This window comes from Phascolarctos cinereus, unplaced genomic scaffold (assembly GCF_003287225.1).
Source record: "Phascolarctos cinereus isolate Bilbo 61053 unplaced genomic scaffold, phaCin_HiC Scaffold_726;HRSCAF=1367, whole genome shotgun sequence".
Taxonomy (NCBI): Eukaryota; Metazoa; Chordata; class Mammalia; order Diprotodontia; family Phascolarctidae; genus Phascolarctos; species Phascolarctos cinereus.
Window position 1 is genome coordinate 103708806 of NW_027556098.1, and position 26302 is coordinate 103735107.

Here is a 26302-nt window from a genome sequence, read left to right on the forward strand (position 1 = left end):
GCGGGTCGATCAGGTCTAATGAGGAATAAGGGTTGGAGGGCCTGAGTGCTGCATAGTGAACTATTAAAAGACTCACAGGAAGGCCTCCATTGCATTGTGATTCGCCCCTCCTTATCATTCACCATAGCAATGGGTACTGTAAATTAAGAAAGGAATTGCCAGAGTCACACCACCAATTTGCCACAGGCCTTCTATGCTTCAGGAAATCCTCTGTGGATCCTCTGTGTTGGATTTATGGGGAGACATGGACCAGAACTGCCCAGGATGATCAGGAATAGATGGGCTGTGTTCTGCAGTGGAGAGAGTACCCACAATGAGATCTAGTGAAATATTGAACAAATAATCTGGCCTTATTGGTCACACTACTGTCCCACTGCACCCACCTCCAATCTCCAGCACACTGATAATCATGATCTAGAAAATACCTCAGGGGTTATCTAGTCAGACATCCTTCTTTTGGGGATGAGGAAGCTGAGCCCCAATCACACAGTGGCTACAGGGTTCTGTACCCCAGCTGGCAAACACATACTTCATTCACAGCATAAACTAAGCCTATCTGGGGCCACGTGTCTATATGTTAAAATCACAGCCTAGAATTATAAAAATTCCTTAAACATACGCATTCACAATTTTAAAGCCAGGTAGTCAGAAACCTTTATTTTAGAGATGAGGAAACTAAAGTCCATAGAGATGCAATGAGTTGCCAAGGTCACACAGCTTGTTTGTGCCAGTGTTGATGTCCATCCATTCCTGAATCTAAGCAACCCTTCCACTGCTCTTCCCATAACACAAGGTTCCCTGGTTGCTGTTAGTGGAAAGAATGGAGTTTTCTAAAAATTAAGAAGAGGTGTGGCTATTTTATCAATCCAGAGTAACAATGAAATTTACTGTGTTTCAGGGAAAGCCAACCAATAAGAAAGCAGCTATTGAAAGCTCTGGCCTCTAAGTGGGAACAGCTGGATTCCAATGAAAAACTGTTCCATCAGACTCAAAGCCTGTAAAATCAAAAGCCAAGGCCTTTTACACAGATTCAATTATTGCACTTGGCAGTGGCTAAGGACCCAGATTCATTTTTAAAATTAAAACATGCACAGCATAAGGTGTCAGGTTTCCCCTGCACAGAAAGCAAAGAAAATGGTAGAGGGAAGGCAGTGGGCCCTGGTATGTTTTCAGTTCCTAAAGAATATTCCCAGACTTGAGACATTGTCAAAAGTCAGAGACATTTAGTTTTGGGGTTTTTTTTTTTGGGGGGGGTTTGTTTGTTTTTGTTTTTTAGTTTTTACTTCTGGCCTCTTTCCAGGCTACCTTTGAGACTCTGGCTGTGCCAGCCAGATGAATAAAACAGGATCAACCACTCCAATTAAAGACAGAACAATCATTGTCCTTCCTCACTTATAGCATAGCACCCAACCCTTTCCAATGGGTAGTGATTTCATCCTCAGGCAAATTCAGACAGAACTTGCCTACACCAAAACATTAAATTGAATCCCTCATTTGGAGGGCATAGGGATAATGGCCATAAATGTTTGACAAAGTTTGCTTCTCTCTCTGGGAACAAGTTCTCAAGAGAAGCAAGCAAATCACAAGCAAAACAGTCCATTTAAAAAAAAACTGACATCTTTCTACATAATAGAGCTGTTCAAAGGGCTCTTTGGCTTAATACTTAAAATAATTAAGTAATTGATGCAACACTTGCAAAGTCCTCATACATTAAATGCATGACAATATTCACAAAATGGTATTTAGAGGCAGCTAGGTAGTTCAGTGGGTAAGAGTGCTGGACCTACAATTAGGAAGACCGATGTCAAAGCATCCTGCCTCAGACTGCTATTGGCTGTTCTTTGTCCTTCGTTCTCAAAGAGGACCGGTGACATTAGGAGGGTGATTTCCTGTCTTGCAAGTGAATTGGGTTGAAGTGAGGCAGAGCTGTGCAAAGTCATCACACTCATTCTTTCCTCCAGAGCCATCTGGGTCCTTTGGTAAGACATAGGTCAGCATGTCTGGCCATGGCCCCACATGCAGTCGGGGAGCCTTTTTAAGCTAAAGCCTTTCCCAGGTCTCAGTTCACCTGCCTCAGATACTTACTAGCTGTGTGACCCTGAGCAAGTCACTTGACCACTATAAACCACTATAGGGCCCCTCTGTAAAATGGTGATAATTACAGCACCTACTCCATAGGGCTGCTGTGGTAATCAAATGAGATCATCCATGTATATGCTTTTCAAATCCTAAACGGATATACACATGTTTTAACCTCATCAAAGTATCTGAATTTCTATTTGACCTTCATTCAAAGAAGTGGGACATTCTTCACCACCACAAGTTCCCTATTAGGGAGCTAATCAGAGCCAGCTTTGCTTCAGGTCTTTCCAAACTGCTGATCTGAATCAGATTAAGCAACTTAAGAAAGATGCCCACAAACAAGCACATACAGCAGACTTGGTTAAAACCTGGGCTTATAAAATATCCTACCATAAATATCTGTAGCTTATTTTCTCTTGGTATGCTTCACTTCAGATCACTTTGAAAGATGAGGTCCAACAAAGTTAATACATTACCTAGTCGGCCAGACCAACGTTCTGTGGTTACAAGTTTATATTTGCATCCAAAATAGAGTGTTGGAGTTTTTCAAAGCTCCTAGAAGCTAATGTTATCTTTGCTTTCTTTAAAAATATAAGGACTTGGGGGCAGCTAGGAGGCACAATGGATAGAGTACCGGCCCTGGAGTCAGGAGTGCCTGAGTTCAAATCCTGCCTCAGACACTTGACACTAGCTGTGGACCCTCGGCAAGTCACCTAACCTTGATTGCCTCACAAAAAAACCCAAAAACCAAAACCAAAAAAATACATAAAAGGGTTTACATGGGTCCAGAGATCCATGACAAAATATGCCAAACACCTCTGATGGGGTGCTTCGGTGCTTGTACTCAGACCCCACTTCTAAGATCATATTTCTCCCTAACCTCGGAAACACTATCCCTGGCAGTTTCCTTACTGCCCAAAGACCCTCTCTCTGGCAGTGACTCATGAGTGGGCCCAGTGAGGCAAACTATCTCTCCCTGTTACAAGAACAAGCTGACCTCTGTAGAATTTGCCTTATACTATCTTGTAACAACAAAACTATCATATAATGATGCCCATAGTTACCATATAGGATCCATAGGTCAAGTTATATTTATTAACTCCTGAAGCTATCTTGTCACAGACATAACAGACCAAAAACACACCCCTTAGGAAACTCTCCTCCCCAGTTTCCAGTAGGGAATGACATAGTTGTATGTTATCACCTAATTAGTATACTTGCTGCATAATCCACTACTTTCCTTATATAAGCTTTAGCATCATTTCTGTTAGGTTGCAAGTTCACTAAGGACCTCTGCCCACTGTATAGTGCAACAGTAAATCTTTGCCACCTTGACTTTAAGAACACTTGAGTCTGTGAATTCATTCCAGACCACCCCATCCTATACTCTGGTCCCTGAGGGGTCTCAGCCTCTCAGATCTCAACACCTCCTGACAGAAAGCTAATGTACTCAAGCTTCAGATTGAGTTATATACTTTTCAAACATGACCAATGCAAGAATGCTTTTCTTTTCTACGCATATTTGTTAGAAAGGTCTTGTTCTTGTTTTTCAATGTGAGAAGGGGAGGAAATGGATTTTTCTTTTACTTAAAAAAATAAAATTAATTTTAAAATATACATATATGTGTGTTTGGGGAGAGAAAAACAGCTGCTGGCCTTTAATAACAGAGTACTTAAACATATACCAGGTCATTTGGTTAGTGTAACTTTCTTGGGGTGGGGGTGATAGAGGGTTGATGTACAAAGAGTTTGAACTAGAGACCTAAATCAAGACACAATTCGAAACCCTTTCAGCTAAAGTCCCAATCACAGAAGGAACCTTAGCAATCATTGTATCCAAGGGCTTCATTTTACAAGTGAGGAAAGTGTTACCCAGAAGTAACAGAACTTGGTCGAGGATACACTACTGAGGGGCAGCTAGGTTGCACAGTGGATAGAGCACAGGCCCTGGTTTCAGGAGGAGCCGAGTTCAAATCTGGCCTCAGACACATAACACTTACTAGTTGTATGGCCCTGGGCAAGTCACTTAACCCCATTGCCTAGCCAAAAAATAAAAGATACACTAGTGTAATCAGTACCAAATCTAGCCCTAAAACCCCAGTGTTCTGACTCTCAGGTTAAATTTTCTCTCCACTACAAAGTGTTACAATGGCTATTCCTGAAAAGAAAATCAGTGGCATGGTATTTCTGAATGCCTTTCTTTGCCAGTCAAGTGAACCAGCATTTAAATGCTTACTCTGTGCCAGGCACTGCATTAAATACTAGAGATAGAAAGAAAGGTAAAAATAAAAAGAGCTCACATGTGAATGGGGGAGACAAAGTTCAAACAACTATGTACAGACATGACCTGTAAGGGATAAATTGAAGGTAATCTCAAAGGAAAAAAGTACTGGCATTGAGAGAGACCTGGAAAGCCTTCTTCTATTAGGGGGGGGATTTCAGCTGAGTATTGCAGTAAGCCAGTGGGCAGAGGTTAGGAAGGACAGCACTCAGGGAAGTGAAAAAAATGCAGTGTCTTGGGGGAGAAACAGAAAAGAGGCCAGTGTCACTAGTAAATGGGAGTATGGTGTAAGAAGACTGGAAAGGTAGGAAAGGGTCGGCCAAATAGGATTTTATATTCACTCCTGGAGGTAAGAGGAAGCCACTGGAGAAGGGAACATACACAGTCAGACTTGAGCTTTAGGAAGATCTCTTTGACAGCTGAGTGGGGAGACCCACCCAAGGCTACTGCAACACTCCTAGGCATATGGTGATAAGGGCCTGGACAGGGATGGTGACCATATCAGCCGAGAGGAGAGAAATATGAGATGTTACAAAGGTAGAATCGATGGGACTTGGCAACCAAGTGGACATGGAGGGTGAGTGAGGATAACACCCAGGTTGTAAGCCCAGGAGGACTGTCCTAAGATTGGGAGGATGGTGATACCTTCAATAGTAGCAGGGGAGTTTGGAAGGGAGGGTTTTGGAGGAAAGATAATGAGCTCAGTTTAGGCAATGTTGCTTTTGGACTTCTGACCAGCAAGATACAGACTTCGACATTTCTCTGATCCCCTGACCTCACAAACCTCTCCAAAATAGAAATTATGTGCCAAAGATAAAGCAACTTCAGCTGTCTCCATGATTTAGGACACCCAGAATCCAAAATACTTTTTTAAAAACCAAACAAACCATGAGCTGACTTTATATTGAGCTTATTGAGTACCCTTCCCCAACATCCCATACAACTGGCATCAAGACTACACTTAGCCTGTCCAAGGATCCAACTGATGGGCTCTCAATAAAACCCAAACCCACACCCCAGTCCATCTCCCCTCTCTCTAGCGCTGGGGAGATCTCTAGCTCTGGGTTTTGGAAGTTTGCTCAGGCCTCAAAAGACAGCCAGCACTGCTACAGCTCCATGGGTAGACACTTGCTAAAGTGGGGGTGGGGATGAATGCGGAGGTGGTTGGGGAGAGGTCTGTGTTGCAAAAGATCTCTGCAGGAATGCCAGGAATAGAGGACAAGGGGCAGGACTTCTGTCTGGTCTTGAAATAAGAGTTCAACACCACCTCTCATCCCACCTTTCTCACAGAGCCCTGGTGACCCCCAAACTAAAGAAATCAACCCATTGCACCAACGTGGCAACTCTCTGGCCTGCTGGTACTAGGCCATAAAATAGCAACAGAGGGAGCAGGCGCAACAGAGGGAGCAGGCCAGTGAAGTACACCCCACTATGGGGGGGTGGGGGAGGGGCAGCAAGGGAGGGCTGTACACCATTCCACTAAGCCTGAGACAAAGAGTTTAGTTAGCATCTAGCTGAAGCCAGGCCAGTCCCCCGAAAAGTCAGTTGGGGCAGAGACCTAGGCTGGTGAACCGTAAATTACCCAGTGTGGAAGGAGGCTGAGAAACATAGGATTCACCCCCCAAGGAAAAAAAACCACCATCAGAGGGGAGGGAATCAGACAGTGAACAACAGGGAAAAATAAGGCGGGGCCTAGAAATCTGAAGGAAGAAACAAACTCAAAGGACCTTGAACATAAGCAGATAAATCAATACACAGGGAAAATATAGCAGCAGAAAGAAATATGGCCTCCAGATCTAGTAAACAAGTCAGTTTGGGAAATGCTGAGTTTAAGATGTACAAAAGACATTTGGAGATGCTAAACTAGAGGTCAGGAGAAAGGGCAGATCTCAGAATTATTCGCATATAATTGAATACATGGGAGCTGATCTCACCTTGATACTTGGGAAATCTAAAAGAAAGGTATCAGTTCAAATATCCCTATGTTTTTAAAGAAACATAGGCCATCTAAGTAATCTACTTTTGTTCCTCCAAATCTTAAGACAAGCAAAGATAATTAATATTATTTGTAGCTAGTGAAAATGTGAAATCTATGACACAGAATTACATTTTTTTTTGTTACATGCACACTTTATAGTACTGTAGAGCCCCTTGTATACATAAAGAAAATACATATTAAACCACCTATTACTCTGTTGCAGAACACTTTGCTAGGTGTTGGGGGGGACAGAAAATTTAGATAAATCATACACTTTACCTTAGAACTCAGAAGGCTAAGAAAACATAACTATAATAAAAAATGGAAGTATGCAATAAACTTAGAATCATTTTTATAGGACTCTGACTAAAGGAGAAAGAACACTGGTCTCGGGGATTGGAACTAGGCCTTAGTCCCAGCTTTGCCTCCAACTAGCTAGTATGACTGGGTCAGTTGCTGCATGTTCCCAGGCCTCTGTTTATTTAGGAATAAAATGGGTGAACTAGATGGTCTCTAAGCTTTACAACCATAAAATTCTATGAACAGAATATAATGTTACTCTTAATTTATTATAGCATGTAGTTATTTTACCTTTGCTTTTATGACACATTGTTGGCCTTATCTATGATTTATTTGATGCCAGGCACACAACCACCAGTTATAATACGGTTTACAACATAGTTTCCATGAACACAACGTGATAAAATGCAGAGCCTGCTCATAAGTAAACTTCAAGGGCAATTTCAGTTTGGGAGACACAATTAGTAATCAGAACCAGAGAGACTTTACAATGCAAAAATGCAATGTTTATTTTCTTAAATAAAATATTATATTCATATCTATACAAATAATTATTACAACCATTAAAGTGTTACATTTAACAATAAAAATTTCAAAACTTTAAACAAGAGCATGGTTTAGAATATTCACACCCTAATGCAATGTATCTATAAAAAGATGTCAAAATAAACAGGACACAATCTTATTTACAACTGTATGATGTTCCTGATCATATGATACATTTCTGTTCTGAATTCCATTACAAAAAGGAAACTAGAATTTCCATCAGAATTATAAACCAGGTAATTTACAGTTATAGGACACGTTGCACAGCAGATCCTGCTGGCTTAGTATAGATACAAATAATTACACTATTGAAAGAAATGCATTTAATTTCTCTTGGTGACTGCCACGTATTAATCTTCTCAGGCAGCATATGTAAAAATCTGTGAAGGTAACTGTTATTTCTACCTCACTGTCCTCCACCCTGTTACCAAAGTGAAACATCTTATGTGCGAAAAGTGGAAGCCAAGCCATTCTCCTTCACACTAAAACAGCAGCAGCATCTTAAACAACACTGTATGGTCCCATCCTACTTGGAAAAGAAGTAATTCAACTTCCCCTAAAGACAATTCACCATAGCACAGTCCAGTGCCTTAATGACCCCACATATGAAAAATGACTTCTAAGACTTGAGGAAACAATGGGATCTTCAAAAGCCAAATAGCGAAAACTTCAAGTTTCTAGGACACAGTCAAAAAGTGTCCAGTTGTACAGAACAAAAGGATCTACAAAATAAAGGCCACCTGTTTTGGAGTATGTGTGAAAAATGTAAATGGAGATACACCCTCCAAATTCTCCATTTGTAGGATCACATCATTTACAATGATACATTACATGTTATGCAGTAATCCAAAAATGACATTTCCATATTTTAAAATTCATTTTTAAAAAAAAGGTTGAGTCGTTGGATAAGATGTGTCTGACCACTCCTACCTTCTTTACACAGGGTCTATGGGCCACAGAAAGAGAAAGATCAATGTTGATGGGTTTCACTTAAACCTAGAGTCAATAATCTGAAATGCCATCACAAACAAGCTCTCAGTTTAAAGTTTTGCTACCATTAACTGTTTCTGACAAGATCAGTATCAAAGATGGCTCAGTAAGATAAGGCAACAGTGAGAAACAAGAGCTGGACTTCTGAGGGAAAAGCATTCAGTGATATGGTAGATACCACTCTGGCTGTTCCTTTGCTTTTTTTTTTTTTAACGATTGGGTGGGTGATATGTTCTAACAATAGGTCTAAGGACCAGAGGCACAGTTTCAGTTAAAGTGCAGTACTGTCGCAGGAGGAAGTGTGCAGAATTAGACATTGTATCCTTGGGAAGATCTTCACTTTCTGTAAATTTTACTGGATTGGCTTAGGCTAAGCTTGGAATCACCTGCAAATAAACACCAGTATTCTTTCAGGGTCCACATAAGAAGTTTAGAAGACAGAAAGGAAGGTACCCAAAAAGTAAAGTGGTATTTTAATTTTGGAACAGGAAAGAGAAAGCAACATTCAGCAAAACAGACATCTTCGGGGGGGCTGTAACCTTTATTTCTGATGGATGTCATGAGACCCATCGGAGATATTGACTCCAGTAGTCTCAACTGGCCATTGGATGTCACTGTTGCCCTCTGGAGGGTACAGAGCCCTAAGTGCATTTCAACTGGGGGCAAAGATCTACATGTGTTGTAAATTAATAAACTGGAAAAGAAATTCCCAACCTTTTGGAGTTGCACTCAAAAGTTCCTGTTGAATTTGTGGCCTCACTTCCCCACTTTTCTTATCCCTTCCTCTGCCTGCCCAATTCCACCACCTCTAAAACAAATCTAGTGCAAGATAACACTTTAAAAAAAATTAAAACAATTTTAATTTGGTTTTGAGAATTCCTTGACAGCCCTTTGAAATAACTGTAGACAAGCTGGGTCAATAAAACCAGGGATTGGGGATCACTGATCTAGGAATATAGCACACCACCTTCTACTCAGGCCAATGGTCTTTTCATGGCAAAGGAAATTTTCATTCTACTACAAGAATGCCTAGGCTGACTGACTGCCATCCACTTGACATGGAGTGACAAAACAAAAAAAAAGTATGTGTACTCATGTGTCAAGACAGAAAGGGCAAAGATGAGCAAAAACATTTTTAGAGTTTCTATTTTCGCCAATGTTTTAAACTGCACTCAAAATCCATTATATTATCACATTTTTAAAGTTGGGTTCTAGTCTCACCCACTTTATAGAAACAGCTAAGAAGGCATAAGCAAGTAGTTAAAATATTAAAGACAAATAGTAATTCCCTTAAGATGCATAAATGTTTTGTATATTCAAGTAAGATGACTTAAATGGTTCATTTTGGTTCCAGTTCAGCATAAGCACTGTGACATGACTGAGATTTGTTGGCAAAGGAATGTTCTGCCTTTCCCCAACCCCAGCTTCCAATTCTCCTTTTTTCACAGTTCATGCATGTTACATTTTACAAAGCAAATCCATCACTGACTTGTCACTCATTATTTTGAAAAATAGGGACAGGTCTCATTCTTCCAAAACACCCAACAAAAAAGAAAAGAGACTCACTGAAAAAGCATAATCATCATGAAAGAGCATCTTTCCTCCACCTCTATTAACTTGTTGTGTGACAAAGTCAATGATGGTATCAAACATGAATATTTTCATCTTGGACAATTACATAAAAATTACACACAAACAGAAATCTGAATCTTCCATTTCATTAAATGACAGTGCTATACTTAAAGAGAAATGAAATGTTTCAATGTTACTTTTTCCATAACCAATTCTAAACCAATATTGGACACACACACACACACACACACACACACACAAATCCACTAATTAAAAGATAGTCATTGATTCTCCCTGGACAACTACACTGACTTGGAGTTAGTTAACCATGAACAATCAGGAGATTATAAAATCATCTCCAGAACTGGCTTCAATCTCCAACCCTGAATTAGCAAATCAATTGTGAGCTTAAATTTCTTCCACAAAAATAACCCATTCCTCATATTTCTTTACCCAAAAACTTTAGTAGATGATTAGCTAATACCAGATCACTCATTATTATAGAATCAATTGCCAAGATTTGTATATCACATATTTAATACTGTTAGGATATCACCATAGGCACTGATGTTTTCAAATCCAAATAAGAGCATGTACATTGATACATAAGGTAAATACACAATTTACTTTTATATTTGAGGCCTCATTTGGAATGTTCCCCTTAGTAATGAGATATATGTAAGCACATAAATATAACAGCCCATAGCAAGGAAAATCCCTCCCCTCCATTCATAGCCATACCTTCTTTGACACAGTAGGAGAAAGGATGGGCCTTGACAAAATAGAGTATCATTTAGGGTCATTCTAAAATCAAAACGTCTACATATCTAAAGGTAAGTATAATGCAAATGAATAACTATCTCTAGTTAGACCTGAGCAGAATAAAGCAGTAAGTTCATTAGAAGGTACTTGGGAAACATTTGGGTTTTGAGGACTTTTCAGAAAAAGGCAGCTTAACTAGTTCCTACTTAAGCTTGTCTATTCTGCTTAGCTACCAGGCTTTGAATGGTCACAAATGGTTCTACAGAAGTGCATATTCATGTGTGGTCTATATTTCCAAACCTGCTCACTTTCTAACTGGCAAATGAGAGCTGATACAAGTTTGATTTTGTAGATTAAAATCTGAAAATGAGCTCGGAAACATGTCTTGCCCTCCCTCCTGCTATGATTTACTATATTCACCACCTACCCACTGTCCCTTAAATAATTTGTAAATACTCCATCCCTAAATTATGAGGAAAATACAGAATTGAGGGGATGGAAAATAATATCTTGCATTTATATAAGTTTACAAAAAGCTTCACAAACATTGTCTCATTTAATCTTCACAACTACAACCTCCCCCATGCCCAGGAGGCTGCTTTCCTGGGCCGCAAAGCAATTGAATTTGGCCAGAGCAGCTAAAGAGGCACAAATGACCCTACTGATGAAAGAGTCTTTAGAAGAGGTATTAACAGGAGTAAACTGCCCTGACCAAATATTTAGAGATTCTACCACTGGGGGGAAAATTATGCTGTAGAAGCTGTGGTCCTTTGAGTTCACCCCATTAGCACAGCAGTAGGAATAATTAACACAAGCCACTCACCATCACCAACTCACTTTGTTGTGGCAGTAAAATACCTACTAAAAAGGCCAGGGAAATTATGAGTGAACATGGTCATTTCCCTGTTAACTAACTATATAAAATTAGGTTTCTGAAATAGACATTTCTTTATCCAATAACCTTTTTAAAAAGCTTTCTCTCACCCCTTTAGCAGGTTCCACCTACAGATTTGTATGAAGGCAGACCTGTCAATGAGCCAGTTTCTGTATATAGGCCTGTGTATGTATATGTGTATATATTTTCCTCCCAAATATAAAGATTATGGTCTTTCCAAATGAGGATTAAGCTCCTTAATATCCACAGCAGGGAAGAATAGTTAGAAAATTCCTATAAGTGAATTCTGTATAGTTCCACTGTGAAGTACATCTTTTTTTTAGACAAATCAGTAAGGATAGGGGTAGGCAATGAACCAATAGAACTAGTTGGACCCATGATTTTAATCATATAAGGTACTAATAGATGAGGTAACTTCCTCTTCTGATGCAGATCAGTAATTTTCAACAACTTCAACAACTCATAGTCTTAAGAGAATTGACTAGAGCATTGAGAGGTTAAGTGACTTGCACACAGTATGTGTTAGAGGCAAGACCTGAATCCAGGTCCTCCTATCTTCAAGGCTGGCTCTCTATTTATTATGTAATGTGAAAATATTTCTCCACTGAAAAATGAAAAACTCAATCTTGTGAAATTCAACATATTATCATTAACAAGAACTAATGATGAACAAATACAAAGGAAATTAGTTTAAATAGAATGGGCCTAATTAATCAAGCATTTACGGGATATTTATGCCTTTACAGAATAGCTCTACTTTCCAAAAAGGAGGAAGAACAATTAGCAAATTCAAACATGGATTTTTTTAAAATCTATCCAGGAAAGTTAATGGGCCTTAAGTTTCCTCTTGTGTGAATGAGGGGGTTGGTTTAGATGATCTATAAGGTTTCTTCTAGCTCTAAGTCTATCCTATTGGTGAGGCTAATAATACCTAAATAAACACTTTTGACTTCTGGATTAAACGTATTAAAAAAGTGTCTACTGAAATTGGCTCCCTGTTTTGAAATGCAAGACTTATGAAATTCAAATGATTTTTAATTTACTGGAGCTTTATAAATCAAGGCAAAAACCTTTTCTTAAGCAAGCCAATTACTGGGGGAATAGAGGGAGGAAGGAATTAAATAAACACAACTCACTGTTCTGCTTTCATCATGGACATTAGCCAGAATTTGGTCACTAGCCATAATGTTTTTACTATCTATGGATTATCTATAAAAATAGGTTTTAACACTGGGCTCCCTCTTGCTTACCACCCAATACAAGGCTAGCCTATGTCTAACACCAGTTGATTTCTACCCAAGAAATACAAAGCACCCTAAATGAAACTTGGGAAATTCACTAGGGGAAAAGTCATAGTGCATTTCAAAATTAAGTGTAATTTCTTTCAGTAAGCCACTTTTCTTTTTTGGATTATCTCTGCTGTTGCTTCCCTATTGTGGATAACAGAAAATGGACTATACAAACATGCAAACATGAAATATACATATATATATACATATACACAAATATATAATCTCACCCATCACATTTAGTTTCTATCAGTGTTTAGACTGCTGAACTGCAATCATGACCTAGAATATGGCTTATGTTGTGGGCAGGTCTGTTTGAGGTCTGCTTGGAAGAGTCAGACGTTGAGGAATTTGCTATTGTAAGCAAAGGAGACATTGCTGAGCCATCAGGAAGAGCAGTGGCTATCTCTGGAAACAAAGATGTCATGTTAAAATTGGACAAGTGAGAGTTGGTCATATGCATTGGTGGCATATCAGGGAGAAGAGGAAAACTTGGTTGAGCAAATCCAACAGGCCTGGGAGGAGATAATATTGTTCCAAATCGGTTATTTAAACCTCCACTGTTTACCTTTTCTGTGCTAGGATTTGGGAACATCTGATTGGAAAAATAAGGGATTGAAATATCATTGGACAGTGTAGGGTGAGCAGGGGAATAAGGTGGATAGAAGGAAGGCAATGTATTCTGGGGATCTACTGGGATGAGTGCTGGGGTCCTAGTGGCACTGGGCTGAGTAACCTGTGGAATGAAAGAAGTATTGCCATTTATTGGTGGATTCATACCACCCTCTGGAATAAATGGGAATCCAAAATTTTGGGACAAAGTGTGTTGGTCTGGGGCTGTACTATCATTAGACACCTGTGGACTATCAGGCATAAAACGAACAATACTGCCTCTCTTCTCTGTAGAGGACTGCTGACGTCCAATAATCATACTGCCACTGGTAGACAGAGGGAGATGGGGAAGACTAGGATCAAAGACATTGTTATGTCTTTGGTTTCCAGAACGATTCCTTTCAGGCTGACGGATTTTGGAGCCACCACTGCTGTCCTGTAGGGGATGTCTTGATCGCTGGGTAACTGAAGAATTAGGCTGACGAACTGAAGGAGGTCCTTGATCAGCACTCCCATGAGATACAGCTGGATGAGGCAGAGTTGGCCGTGCTACCCCATGAATATTAGTAGTAACTGGGGGGTTCATGTGGCCCTTGGTTCCATGACTTTCAGTCATTCTCATGGGATTAGACTTTTGTACAGAAACATTGGGGCTTGTGTTTCGACCCTGAATATCCCCTGAGGAAGAAGAGCTAGAAAAAGGGATATTCAAAGTACTGTTCCTGGTGTTAATAGCACCCAAAGACATGTCACAGCTTTCTCTATTCTGAGTCTCACTCTCTCTTCGAATATGGATGCTCTCATGGGCTGGGGGACAGTTATATTCAATTGCAGAAGATGGGCCACACTGTGTATTCCTCTGATGTTCTGAGATTGATCGTTGGCTTCCAATGACTTGATCACCAAGGTGAGGGGCAAGCAAACTCTGCATGAAACTCTGATGACATGCATTTTCATTGTCTCTTGGGGGAATGGCATTTCCAGCTGGAAGGCTCTGAACTGGTGGATAAGGTAATCTTTTTTGCCGGTCAATAGGTGGACCACTATTTTGACTAATTCGAAAGGCCTGTGATTGCATGCCTCTCAGTGATGACACAGGGTTACCTATTTCATTGTTTCTTGAGGACTGTACTTCAAAATTGCTCTGGGGCTGTTGGCTAGCTCCACTTGGCTTAAATGTCTGACAGTCAGAAAGACGAACATCTGAGGTAATAGTATGATCTACACGACTCTGCATATTATGAATAGCTAAACCTTTATTTCTTGGAACATCAAGGTAACTTCTCATTTCCAGTTGATCTGAAACCCTAGGGCCCTGAATTGATATGCCCATTCTCTGCTCTGAATTAGATGATGTTTTCCCAATGAGTGCCTCTGCAGAATAACTTGAAACTCTATTTCTTTCTGGCCTGTGTGGAGTGCAGGTCATATCGGAAGACCTAGTTACTATACTTGGCTGGGATACCATTTGTTGCTCTAAACCTCTAGGTGGCATAAGTCTTTGCATTGGATTGTGTGCAGTCACATGCTCAGAAGAAACTCCTGAACCTTGCTGTCTACTTCCAACATCCTGCTGTTGGTGCATAATATCTTGATTTAGATGGTTCTGGGGGTGGTTATGGTGGGTCCGGCTTGTTGAAGGGTTCTCACAGCTTTTTTCTGATTGGGAACCTCCAAAATGCTGTTGCATCTGTTGCTGCATCTGCTGATGGTGGGGGTGAGGTTGCCCACCTTTGGGTCGTGACTGGTCACTTCCATGATGCTTCTGCTGTATGGAAAGTTGAGGGGCTTGAGCTCCCTGGACAAGATTCCTCTTCTTTTGCATTTGAACTTCCTGCTGAATAGTCCTTTGCTGATGTACACTGTGGGGCTGTGAATGAATAGAGCTGTCTGCATGAGGTACATGATGCTGCAGTTGATATAAGTGATGTCTCTCTCTTAATTGTCCTGCTTGCTGTTGCTGCTTTAAGTATGGATGGTTATTATGAAGGTGAGATATGCCTTGAGCAGGAGGTACATGCTGCTGCAAAGGCTGCAGATGTTGACTTCCTGCCTGGCTTTGTTGCTGCTCAGTCATTGCAGGCTGTGAATTACACTGAACTTCAGGTTGTCTCAAAGCAGGTGTCACAAAGTTGTTGCTGGGTGGGAATAACTGAGAAAGGTCATCCACATGCCCTGGGTTGCTAACAGGTACCACTGAGTTGGAAGAGTTAGGAGGGATCTGACCAACCATCATTTGAGTTTGATCAGCAATGCTGTCAGGTGTCCGGCTCATCAAGGACATATTTTCGAGTCTGAGGGGTGCTGGCTGACAATGTTTTTGCCTTTTGGCTGTAGAAAGTAAAAGATCATCTTGAACAGGACGCTTGGCAGGATCTTTACGACTTTCATGACTTGACTTTAAGTGTGATTCTTGAATTTGTGAATTTGGTATGTTATTAGTCATGGTATTTAGCTGGTCTTGGGAATATTCAGTCATTAGCGATGGTTCAGGAGGTTGACTGGCATAGGAACTAGACGAAACTGATAGATTCCCTGTTGCAGGAATAGCTGGTTGCTCTGAGCAGCTTACTAGGGGATGGCTGATGCTGCTCTGATGGATAAGATTATTAACACTTAAACTGGAAATGCTTGGTGACTGAGAAGTTGAAACCTGTATAGAGGTATTTGATGTTTCAGCTGATACTGAACAACTTGGTTTTTCAAGAGACCTATCCACATTTCCTTGAACTGGGTCCTGGGAACTAAATTCATTTGCTGTTGCTTCTACCTGTCCTGTGGTACTCTCTTTTGCTGTCTGGGTTTTGAAAGACTGGTCTCCCTCTAAAGATGAAGTTTCAGATGGCTTTGGAGTTGTTTCCTGGATATCAGCCTGGACACCAACTCTTCCTTTCTCAAGATTCTCTTGATCAAAAATAGCTCTTGCTGCAAGTGCTACTATATCAGTTTGTTCTGCAAAGGTACAGCTGTCACATGTATTAGCTGATGTACTGTTGGTGACATCTTCTCTAGTGGTATCAGGAAGCATGGAAGCAACTGAGAAACCACGACTACTACCAGAGCTCGTTGACATGGGGGAATCTGTCTGCCTGCTGGCAAGCAAAGAACTATTAATGGCCTCTTGATCAGGAATACAGGAATGATGCTGTGGTAAATTCCCACTTTCACCATTTATTAGTAATAGCTCCTGTTTCTGAGGCAAATCAATACTAGATCCAACAATTTTTGAGTTCTCTAAAGAAAAGTTAGGATGGTCCACTTGCGCTGAAAGAGGGGTTTTCTGACCCTCTTTTTCTTTAGTAAGGTCAGAGAGCAATGCAGTTAAACCATGTCCCTTTAATAAACTCGTGGCTTGCACTGCAGCTGATGAATCTTGTCTGCATGGCTCAGCCATAATTTCCACCTCTGAAGCACCACTGGTACTTGCCATGCTTTGGGTTGATGAGGACTCAGGAACCTGAGAAACCAAAATATGTGGATCATTTGGAGAGGGAATTAAGATACTAGATGAATTGCAGGACTTGGAAGAGTCTGACAACTCGGGACTAGTGGTTGGCTTACTGTGAGATCTCCCTGATTGCAAAGTGGACACAGAATCTCTGGAATCAGGTGGAGCCAATACAAAATGTTCACTTGTTATGGGTTCCTGGGAGGGTGAATGGGACACCTCTAATGAATCAGATTCTGAGACTACAGGCTCAGGATTTACACCCTCAAAGGAATGCGAATCAGAAACAGTCACACTATTTGCTTGAGATTCAACAGCAGGAGTTAACACCACAGGTAGGCTTTCTAGCAGCCCATCAGCACATGACTGCTGAGCCGATCCTTCTGTGTTGGCACAATCTAATTTCCCCAAATCCCTAACAGGATTCACTGGGCATGCTGATTTATTAGCTACGTGTTTTTTGGTGCCTGGCTTCTTATTCATTCTTTTTGATTTCACATTAGAAGGCAAACTAGCTAGAGCTTTCACTGGAGAAGTGTTCATTTGATTAGCAGTATTGGGTAGTACTGTTGTGTTATCAGTAGTTAAAAGCGATGCTGCAGTAGTTGGTAATGAAACACAGTTAACTGGGGTGATCCTACTATTAGTAGCAGGTGGAGGATTGGCAGGCTGGCTGATAGCCAGCTGTACACAGCTTTGCCCAGCCATCTGCGAAATGCTTTGATTGAGGCTGGCCAAAGCACCAAATGTATTCAGGGCAACGTTGGTATTTGGATCTTCGCTGGTGGTGGGTTGAATAATTTGCATAGGGGTTTGATTTGTAGCTCCTGATGAGGACATTACAGGCTGCAAAGCAAATAACTGTCCATTTAAAGAAATAGTTTGAGGCTGCTGTTGGTTTGACATTGTAACAGAAAAAGTTTGTGTAGAATTAGATGATGATGATGATGAAGGCCTCGGTAATATATGGACGAGGTGTTTTCCTCCAAATGTTTGTGGAGCCAAAACATTTTGCCCTGAATTATTAGACACTACTACAGGATTGGCTCCATTAACAGAGACACGAACAGAACCAGGAGGTGGAGCGGAGAGGAGCGGCAAAGGATTCTGATTAGCTGCCTGTATAATCACTATCTGTTGACCAACTGTTTGATTGGGAACTTCTGCTCTCATAACTCCTGGGCATGGTGTAGTATTAGGTGGCTGAAGAATGATAACATTTTGATTAGCTGGACCTGCATTAACAGCTGACCCAACAGGCTGAGCCATCTGAATTACTTGCATTGTTGAATTAAATGGAAGGATATTTGGGGGAGGCTGAGTTTTAATTGGTGGTTGAGCAATTAGTGGCTGCATAGGTAAAGATGGACAAGAAGGCAAAGTCACAACTACTTGCTCAACCTGCTGCCCATCTGTAGGAAATGAGCCATTCAAGCCATTCAAGACACATGTAGCCATGTGTCTATTGTGGTTGGTAGCTGAGGTACCAGTGCCCAGCTCGTTTAGTATTGGGGTCACAACAGTAGATGGCGTCTGGCTTAAAGGCTGAACAGTGTTTCCTGCCAATTGCAATGTAGTCCATGTTGTTTGTGTGTTTCCAGATGAGGGGATGCGAGTAAGGCTGCTTATGTTTTTCAAATCAGAAGCACTAACACTTGAAGAAGGCAAAGAGCAAGAAAGAGACCAACCACTGTCTAAATGGCTTGCAGAGACTGTGCTTATAGCAGTTGCAGCCTTGACTGCTAAAGCTACTGAAGGTGTCTCTACACCAGCACTGCTTGTTAAGTCTGCGTTCTTACTAATGTTCACTGGAGAGGAATTCCTAGGGACCGAAGGTCTCAGAGATTGGGAGCAAGCTGTATCAGCAACTGGTGCCACAAAGTTGTCCTGACCATCACTTCTAAAATCCTGCAAGCTTAGACAGGATTTGTTTCCATGTTGCACTTGAAAGGAAAGTACAGAAGTGCTGGGGGGAATGCTGGTAGCACAGGACATAGGTCTCTTGGCTAACTTGGGGCTCTCTTGTCCATTTTTGCTTTCAGAAGCATTCTGACCACTTAGTGGCATATTTGACGAACTCTGTTGGTGGGGTTCAGACCCAGATGGAACGGTAATCTGTGAGCTGTTAGAACTAAGTACACTTGACTCACTTTCTGAGGTGGAAATTTCAAGAATGTTCTGAGCAGGAATGGTAGCAGGAAGACAAAGAGGAACAGACTGGCTAGCAGCCAAGGAGGAAACTGTTGTCTGATGCCATGGCTTATTTTCAGGGGTATAAACTCCAGAAATGGACACAGGAGTCACCAGATTGCAAGTCCTTTGTACAGGCACAACATTGGCTGTCTGCTTTTGTAAATTATGACCAACATTAAATGTAATTCCCTGAACAGCCGTCCCTTGGTTGTTTCCACCAGGCTGACTTCCATTTGAATAGACGATGATGTTCTTCTGAATCTGGTCGCTAGGAATAACAACAGAGACTTTTGCATTTTTGAGATTTCCTTTCCAGTGGATTGTAGGGTCATCGTACAGGCAAATGTCATTTGCTTTCAGTAATTCAATGTATCGGCCATTTTCCCTTTGGGTTTCTTCCAGCTGTTTCCGCAGTTTTTTAATTTCTTCAGCTGCAAAATTTAAAAAAAAATTATAAGAATAAGTCATGAATGTCAACTTAAGATAATCTTAGGAACACAAAAATATAATTTAGTGAAATTGCCAATGTGAATTGGTCTAAATTCCTCACTACAGTACTGGGAATGTTAAGTTCTCTTCTAACACAAGTTAGTGTGCTGGACCTGGCAGCAGAGGACTAGGATTCAGAATCAGCTTCTGCCACTTATTATTTGTTTGACCTTTGACAAGTCATATAACCTCCAGGAGACTCTGTTTCTTCACCTACATAAAACAAGATGAGCTTCTAAGGTTCCTTCCAGCCCTAAATCTATGCTCCTATGATCTTATCATGGGCTAAACAAATAATAAGTCATTTGCCACTTCAGGAATATGCCTATTTCCCGTAGTCAACATCTTTAAAGTTTAATTCTTGACAAGAAAATAATTCGCTACAGTTTAAAAGGTTACCATTGCAGCTTCATTTGCTCTGAGTTAAAATCTTTCCCTAACACTTCACAGCTGTATGACCAGGAGCAAGTCATTTGACCTTTCTGAATTTCAATATCTTCATCTGGAAATGAAGCCTTTACATACTGTAGAAGAGGGCAGGTAGAGCCTGAGCTCTGCTGGTACCGCCTCTGAAAACTGCTGGTCACTTCCACACCATCATGAGGCATCAGCTATTTCTGTCCCTACCAGTAATGTGAGGAGACATGAGTGGGCATAGCTATAATAATTGATAACTGATCATAATAACTGATCCTGGCTTCAACTTAAACTAAGCAGAAATCTGCCCTACAACCTTTTCATGTTGCCCTCACTGGAAGACACAACCATAAGAAAAAGAAGTGAGTATTCCTAGTATCACTACTTAATAAAATTTGCAGGAAACTTGAGAATATTCACTACTTATCTGATTATATAAAAATGATGGAACAGTGAAATTATGGGTGAGTAGATATATGTTTACCTTGTTCATGGTTTCCTCCATTGAGTAAGAGCTCATCATTTTGCCTTTTTAATTCTGTTATGTACTTAAAGGCTTGATCCAGGATCATATTCTTGCTCTGCCAGAGAAACCCAAATTTTAAAAAATTTCATTAAATGGTAAGAAACAGTCACAAAATCCTAAAAGTAGGCTTACATTTGTTCTCAACAAGAATATCTGAAAATTTGGTCTATATGTAACTTTAAAACAATGCCATCCTCAAACACATTTCATGTTATTATATCTGTGTAGCCACCATTATAAACGTATTATCTGATACAGTAAAAAAAAGTTTCACTGAAGAGTTTTAGTGTCATACCCCAACATTCTCTATGCCTAGACTAATTCAGGACAATTGTATTTTAAACCAAAATGTCTTGAAGTGTTGAGATATTCTGATAAACATTAATTATGTTTCAATACGCCAATGCCACTACAAAAACCTCTCAATAAGGATAGAGACTACATCTTGTTTCATCTTTAGCACAATATACAGTACATAGTAGGCAATTCATGTGTATTAAAGACATCACAATGTGGTGGAGAGAGCAGCGAGCAGCATCAGAAAACTTAGTCTCTAGTCCTGGCTCAGCTTCTTCCCAGCTAAGTGAATTCGGCAAATCATCTAGCTTCTCTGAGCTCCAATTTCATTATTTGTTAAAAAAAAAAAAAGACAGTAATATTTGTACTATAGTCTCAGTGAAGTTTTTAGTTTTTTAAACTTAAAAGCTTTTAGTTAAATACTATTTAAACTATTAAGCTTAAAGCTGTACCAAGACTTTTGTGATACCCTGTATTATTTATTTCAAAGTGATTGTGATGATCTAATGAGATAATGTATTAATTGTTACATAAGTGCAAAGTACTTTCCTATGCCCTGGCTCACCTAAAGCTGAATCTTGGATTTTAGCAACACAGTAAGTACTTCCAGGCAAAGAGGGATTTTTCTTGACTCAAGCTAAGTCCACCAAATTTTTAATAATTAGCCCTAGCAGAGACTTGCTATATGATCCTAAGCAATATCCTTTTACTGTAAGATGGGGAAAATCATGCTGTTTTATTTTACAAGATTGCTATGCAAATAGGCACACAAATAATTAATGAAGTTTACCTGCCATCCCCTCTGGTTGATTGCCCACCAGTTTCTACACCACAAATAAGTTTGCAAGAACTGTCTGCATGTAGCAGTAGTGGAGAGTCCAAAATGGAGAAAAGGAGTCATCTGGAAGGCATCTACAGCTCTTCTCCATAATGATTCCAGAATTTTATCCACTCCTGCTTTCAGATGCCCAAGACTGGATTCCATTTGGAATTTAGAGGATTGGGGATGGGAGGGGAGAGAGAAGCAGGGTCATAGTTTCTCCCTTGCACCTGCCTTTGGGGACAGCCAAGAGGTGAATACCTAGACCAGGACCTGACAGGACAGAAACCATATGAGGGTGCATTCAACAAATTTACTGTGTACTATGTAGAGAAAAAAAGGAATAAGAGGACATAATGCTTTCCCTCAAACTTACCATATATTTAGGGAGACAGAACATATGCATGAAACAAATAATTGTAAACAATGTGTACAATTTAATACAAGGCAAAGTACTTAGGTGGTGAAGAGGGGCACAGTCATGGAAATTAGTAACTCAAGACAAAACTCTGGATGTTTTGTTTCTATAAATGTTGAAAAACAATCAAAACTATTCAAATATCTCACGCATCATGATCTCTACGGGAGGCAGACATATTCTAATGATAAGAAAAGGTCCAAAGTGGAAAGAAACAACTGAGGGTTTTGCTAAGCAATGAATGTAAGCATAAATGACTGTTTACCTGCTTCAGTGCAGGTGAACATGGGACGAGTTCTCCAATTCGGTTGATTCCAGCATTAATTTTCTTCTTTCGATGCCTCTCCACTGAATAGAAGAAAAGTCATCACAGAACTAATGAAATGTCATATCTATTCCATATTTAGGTGCTATCTAACCTCTTTTCCTATCCAGAAAGATATTTCAAAGAAATAACTATTAAGACATGCTTATACTAGTCAAAGATTTACAAAGAGCTTTTCCCTCATAATGAGCCTATGAAACAGGTAGTACAAGTATGATTATCCCCATTTCTTTTTTTTGCCCATAAGGAAACAGGAGCTTTGAGAGGTTGATTAACAGAGTTGCCCAGAGTCACACAATTAGCATCAGAGTCAGGATGCAAACTCAGGTCTCTCAAGTTCAAGTCTAGTATTCTTACTACCCCACATAGAAAGCATTCTTGGTCAGGCACTAGTTGGCTTATGGAGCCTCTGAGAGCCCTTTAAACTCTTAAAGGGCCTGTGGTGTTTTAAGATCAATGTTGGATAAACAGAAATACAGCTACTCTTTTTTATGGGATCTTTAAGAAGCTCAAGCACATCAAGGCATAGTAGAAGATTGAAATGACAGACAAAAATTACAAAAAGAAAGAATGGCGATGTTTATATTCTACATTCATTAGTCCATTATTATGTGGCATTTTATTTCAAACTAACAATTACTAGACACTTTAACAAATGATGAATCTCAAGAGCCCATAACCAAAGTAAGATATCAGGAACTTGCATAGCTTTACCAAGGGACACAAACTCTAAACCATCTTAACTGTTAGCTGCTGTGCTAGACCTGACAACCTGGATAAAAGAGATATTTAAAAAGCTTTTCAAGGAGGCTAGACAGCTAGTTAGGTGGAGGAATGCTTATTGTACATGGCTTAAAACAACTAAACAATTTCTGCTTCTAGACTCGTCCCTTCTCTGTGAGGTCAGGGCTGCCTGCCCACTCTAGGCCTGCAGGATTCTCACAACTTCCATACAAAATTTTGTGGCCTGTTATTTCTATAACTGATTTGAGAAATCATCGTATGAGAATATAGCAAAATTGTGCTTTTGAAGGTTGCAAGGAAAGAGGAAAATATACAAGAAGCTACAACCATTTCCTAAATAACAGAAACACCGATTTTCTTTAATTGTATTAAAACTCAGAGAAGTAACTTCACAAATATCAGGTTTTTGTCAATACCTTTAACAAAATCCACCTCTTTAGTAATAATACTTCTAAGAGCACAGGTGTTGTGGGCATGGCTCTAAAGTCTGCCCTCTTGGGGCAGCTAGGTGGTGCAGTGTACAGAGCACTGGCCCTGGAGTCAGGAGAACCTGAGTTCAAATCCAGCCTAAGACATTCGAAACTTACTAGCTGTGTGACCTGAGCAAGTCACTTAACCCCACTGCCCAGCCCAAAAATAACTAACTAATAAATAAATAAAGTCTGCCCTCTCTTAGTTCAGGTTCAATGTAGGGATGAAAAGAGGTGTTCATGGAACAAAGGAGGTTTACTCTGTCACAGCAAGGATATACAGCCAGGACACTGAGATGTAACTTCTCTGGATGTGGTCCCCACCGTGTCCAGATAAACACATCTGGTCAGTACATCATCAGCATATGGCGACTCATGTGGTCTTGGGCAACCACCAAGTCTGACAGATCCCTTTTATGCCCCCAGGCCAGGAAGCTGCACCAGGGAATCAGGAACCAATCAGGCTACATGGGAGGAGGAAGTCAATGAAGTCAGTCAAGTCCAGGAACTCAGGGACACTGAGTCAAAAAAAACACTGGTCCTATCACAATGGGTAACTACACCTGTTTTATAGTGGATACTTTTGTTGCCTTCTGATCTATAGCTGAGAACATCATTTATTAGCGGGCCTCTGATTACTCCCCCATAATAGGCTGCTGTTAGAGTTAGGCAGCTCTGCCAGTAACCCCTCCAACTGGAATAAATTTACAAGGCTGGAAATAAAAGCAACACAGTATAAATGAAGCATCCCCTTGATTTTCCCCAAATTCCCTGGCAATGGATGCAGAGACGATATTTAGGAAAATGTTTTTGATAAAGGGATGAGGATAAGGACTGGACCTATGATCTGAAGGATACAGGGAACTCCCAATTGAGGAAAACTCCCTCCAATAATGTAGGCATCCAGCCCTGACCTCTCTCACCTTCCAATCTCACATCTCCAACTGCCTACTGGACATTCTGAACTAGACATCTAGTAGGCTTCTTAAACTCAACTGTTAAAAACTGAGCTCATTATCTTTCCCCCAAAACCCTCCCTTCTTCCAAACTTCCCTATTACTGTCAAGGGCACCACCATGCTCCTAGTCATGTAGACTCACAACCTGGATTGTGAATTCTCTCTTCATAGCACTCCCTCTTCTCCTCTGATGCTGCTACCACATTGGCTTAGGAACTCATCATCTCAGGCCTAGGGCTACCAAAATAGCCTGCTGGCTGGTCTCCTCACTTCAAGTCTATTTCCATTTCACTCCATCCTCCACTCAGCTGTGGTCTGCCAAGTTGATGAAGCAGCTAAGTAGCACAGTGAACAAAGTGAAAGAGGGAGGCAGACCTGACTTCAAATCTGACCTCAGATACTTACTAGTTATGTGACCCTGGGCAAGTCACTTAACCTGTTTGCCTCATTTTCCTCAATTGTAAAATGAGGATAATAACAGGACCTATGTCCCAGGGCTGTAGTGAGGATCAAATGAAATAACATCTGTAAATTGCTTAGCACAGTGCCTGGTACCTAGTAGATGCTATAGTTTCCAGGGATGTCGACGTAGATGATGAAGTTGACACAAGCATTTCCAGAGCCAGCTCAGTGTGAGAGGCTCCAAAAGAAAGTGTGGGAAAGAAGAAATATCAGGCTGCCTACCAAACTGAAGGTCTACAGAGCCACGGTGCTGACCTCATTGTTGTACGCCTATGAAACCCGGACAGTATAACAGCACCACGCCAGACAATGAACTGCTTCCATTTGAATTGTTTTAAGAAGATTCTGAAAATCACCCGGCAAAATAATGTACTGGACACTGAGGTCCTCTCTCGAGGTGAACTGCCAAGCATTCAAACTTTACCGCAGAGAGCACGCCTAGGGTGAACTGGGCACACAGCCCGAATACCAAATGTATATTTACCTAAGAGACTATTTAACAGAAAACTTGCACAAGGCAAGCACTTACACAGAGGTCAGAAGAAATGATGCAAGGACACTCTCAAGGTCTCTCTGAAGAATCTTAGAATCAATTGTGAGACATGGGAGACACTGGCACAGGACTGTTCAGCATACCATACCCACATAAAAGAAAGTGCTGTGCTCTATGAGCAAAGCAGAATCACAGTAGGACCAAGGAAACATAAGATGCGCAAATCTAGAGACATCTCCAAAAGGACTATCTGTGCCCACCCTGTGGTACAGCCTTCTGAGCTCATACTGGACTGTTTCAAGCACAGTCTGACACACTCCATGCTGCCCCCAACGTCAGGATGTCATTGGTCCTCTTTGAGTACAAAGGATCAACAACAACAACAGGTGCTACAGAAATGTTTTTTCCTCTTCCTAAAGTACAGGTCTGCTCCTACTTAATAGGTTCCAGAAGTTCCTTAGGACCTCTAGGATCAAACATAAAATCCTCTGTTTTTAGTGTTCATGTATCCTGTTATCTATGTTGTTCGTATATAGTTGTTTTAAGGTTACTTCCCCCATTACAGGCAGGGACTACTGTTTCCCTTTCTTTGCAAGGCCAGTGCCATCCCTGCTGGCTGACTGACTGGAGAGCTGCCTGAGGCGCTGAGAAGTTAAGTGACTTATTCTAAGTCACAGAACCAGGACAGCAGGACTTAGACCCAGGTTTTCAGGTTTCAAGGCTGGCTTTCTATCTATCACAGATTGTTTTTCTTTGGGAGAAATGAAGGAAAAAATGAGAAATGTTGATTGCTCTCCCCACCCCCTAGTTCCAGACACAGCTTTTAAAAAAAGCAAAACAGAGCATACAATTTAAATCCAAAGGCTTTAACACTAAAGATATTTTTCTGCCTGGAGAGTAGTAATCTCCTCCTGGGCCAGTCACACATTTCCCTG

The 26302-nt window shown here is 40.7% G+C and overlaps 1 protein-coding gene across 1 annotated transcript in view; it reads right to left on the reverse strand.

Annotated features, from left to right (window-relative positions):
• Nucleotides 1-7122: 7122 nt before the first annotated feature.
• USF3 (upstream transcription factor family member 3) overlaps nt 7123-26302 on the reverse strand; it is a 39550-nt gene continuing 20370 nt past the window's right edge. The window contains exons 5-7 of the mRNA XM_021007121.2: nt 22181-22263; nt 20339-20435; nt 7123-19379 (exon numbers count right to left, since the gene is read on the reverse strand). Coding sequence (XP_020862780.1) covers nt 12952-19379; nt 20339-20435; nt 22181-22263 — 6608 coding nt within the window. The 3' untranslated portion in view covers nt 7123-12951. The remainder of the gene's footprint in view (nt 19380-20338; nt 20436-22180; nt 22264-26302) is intronic.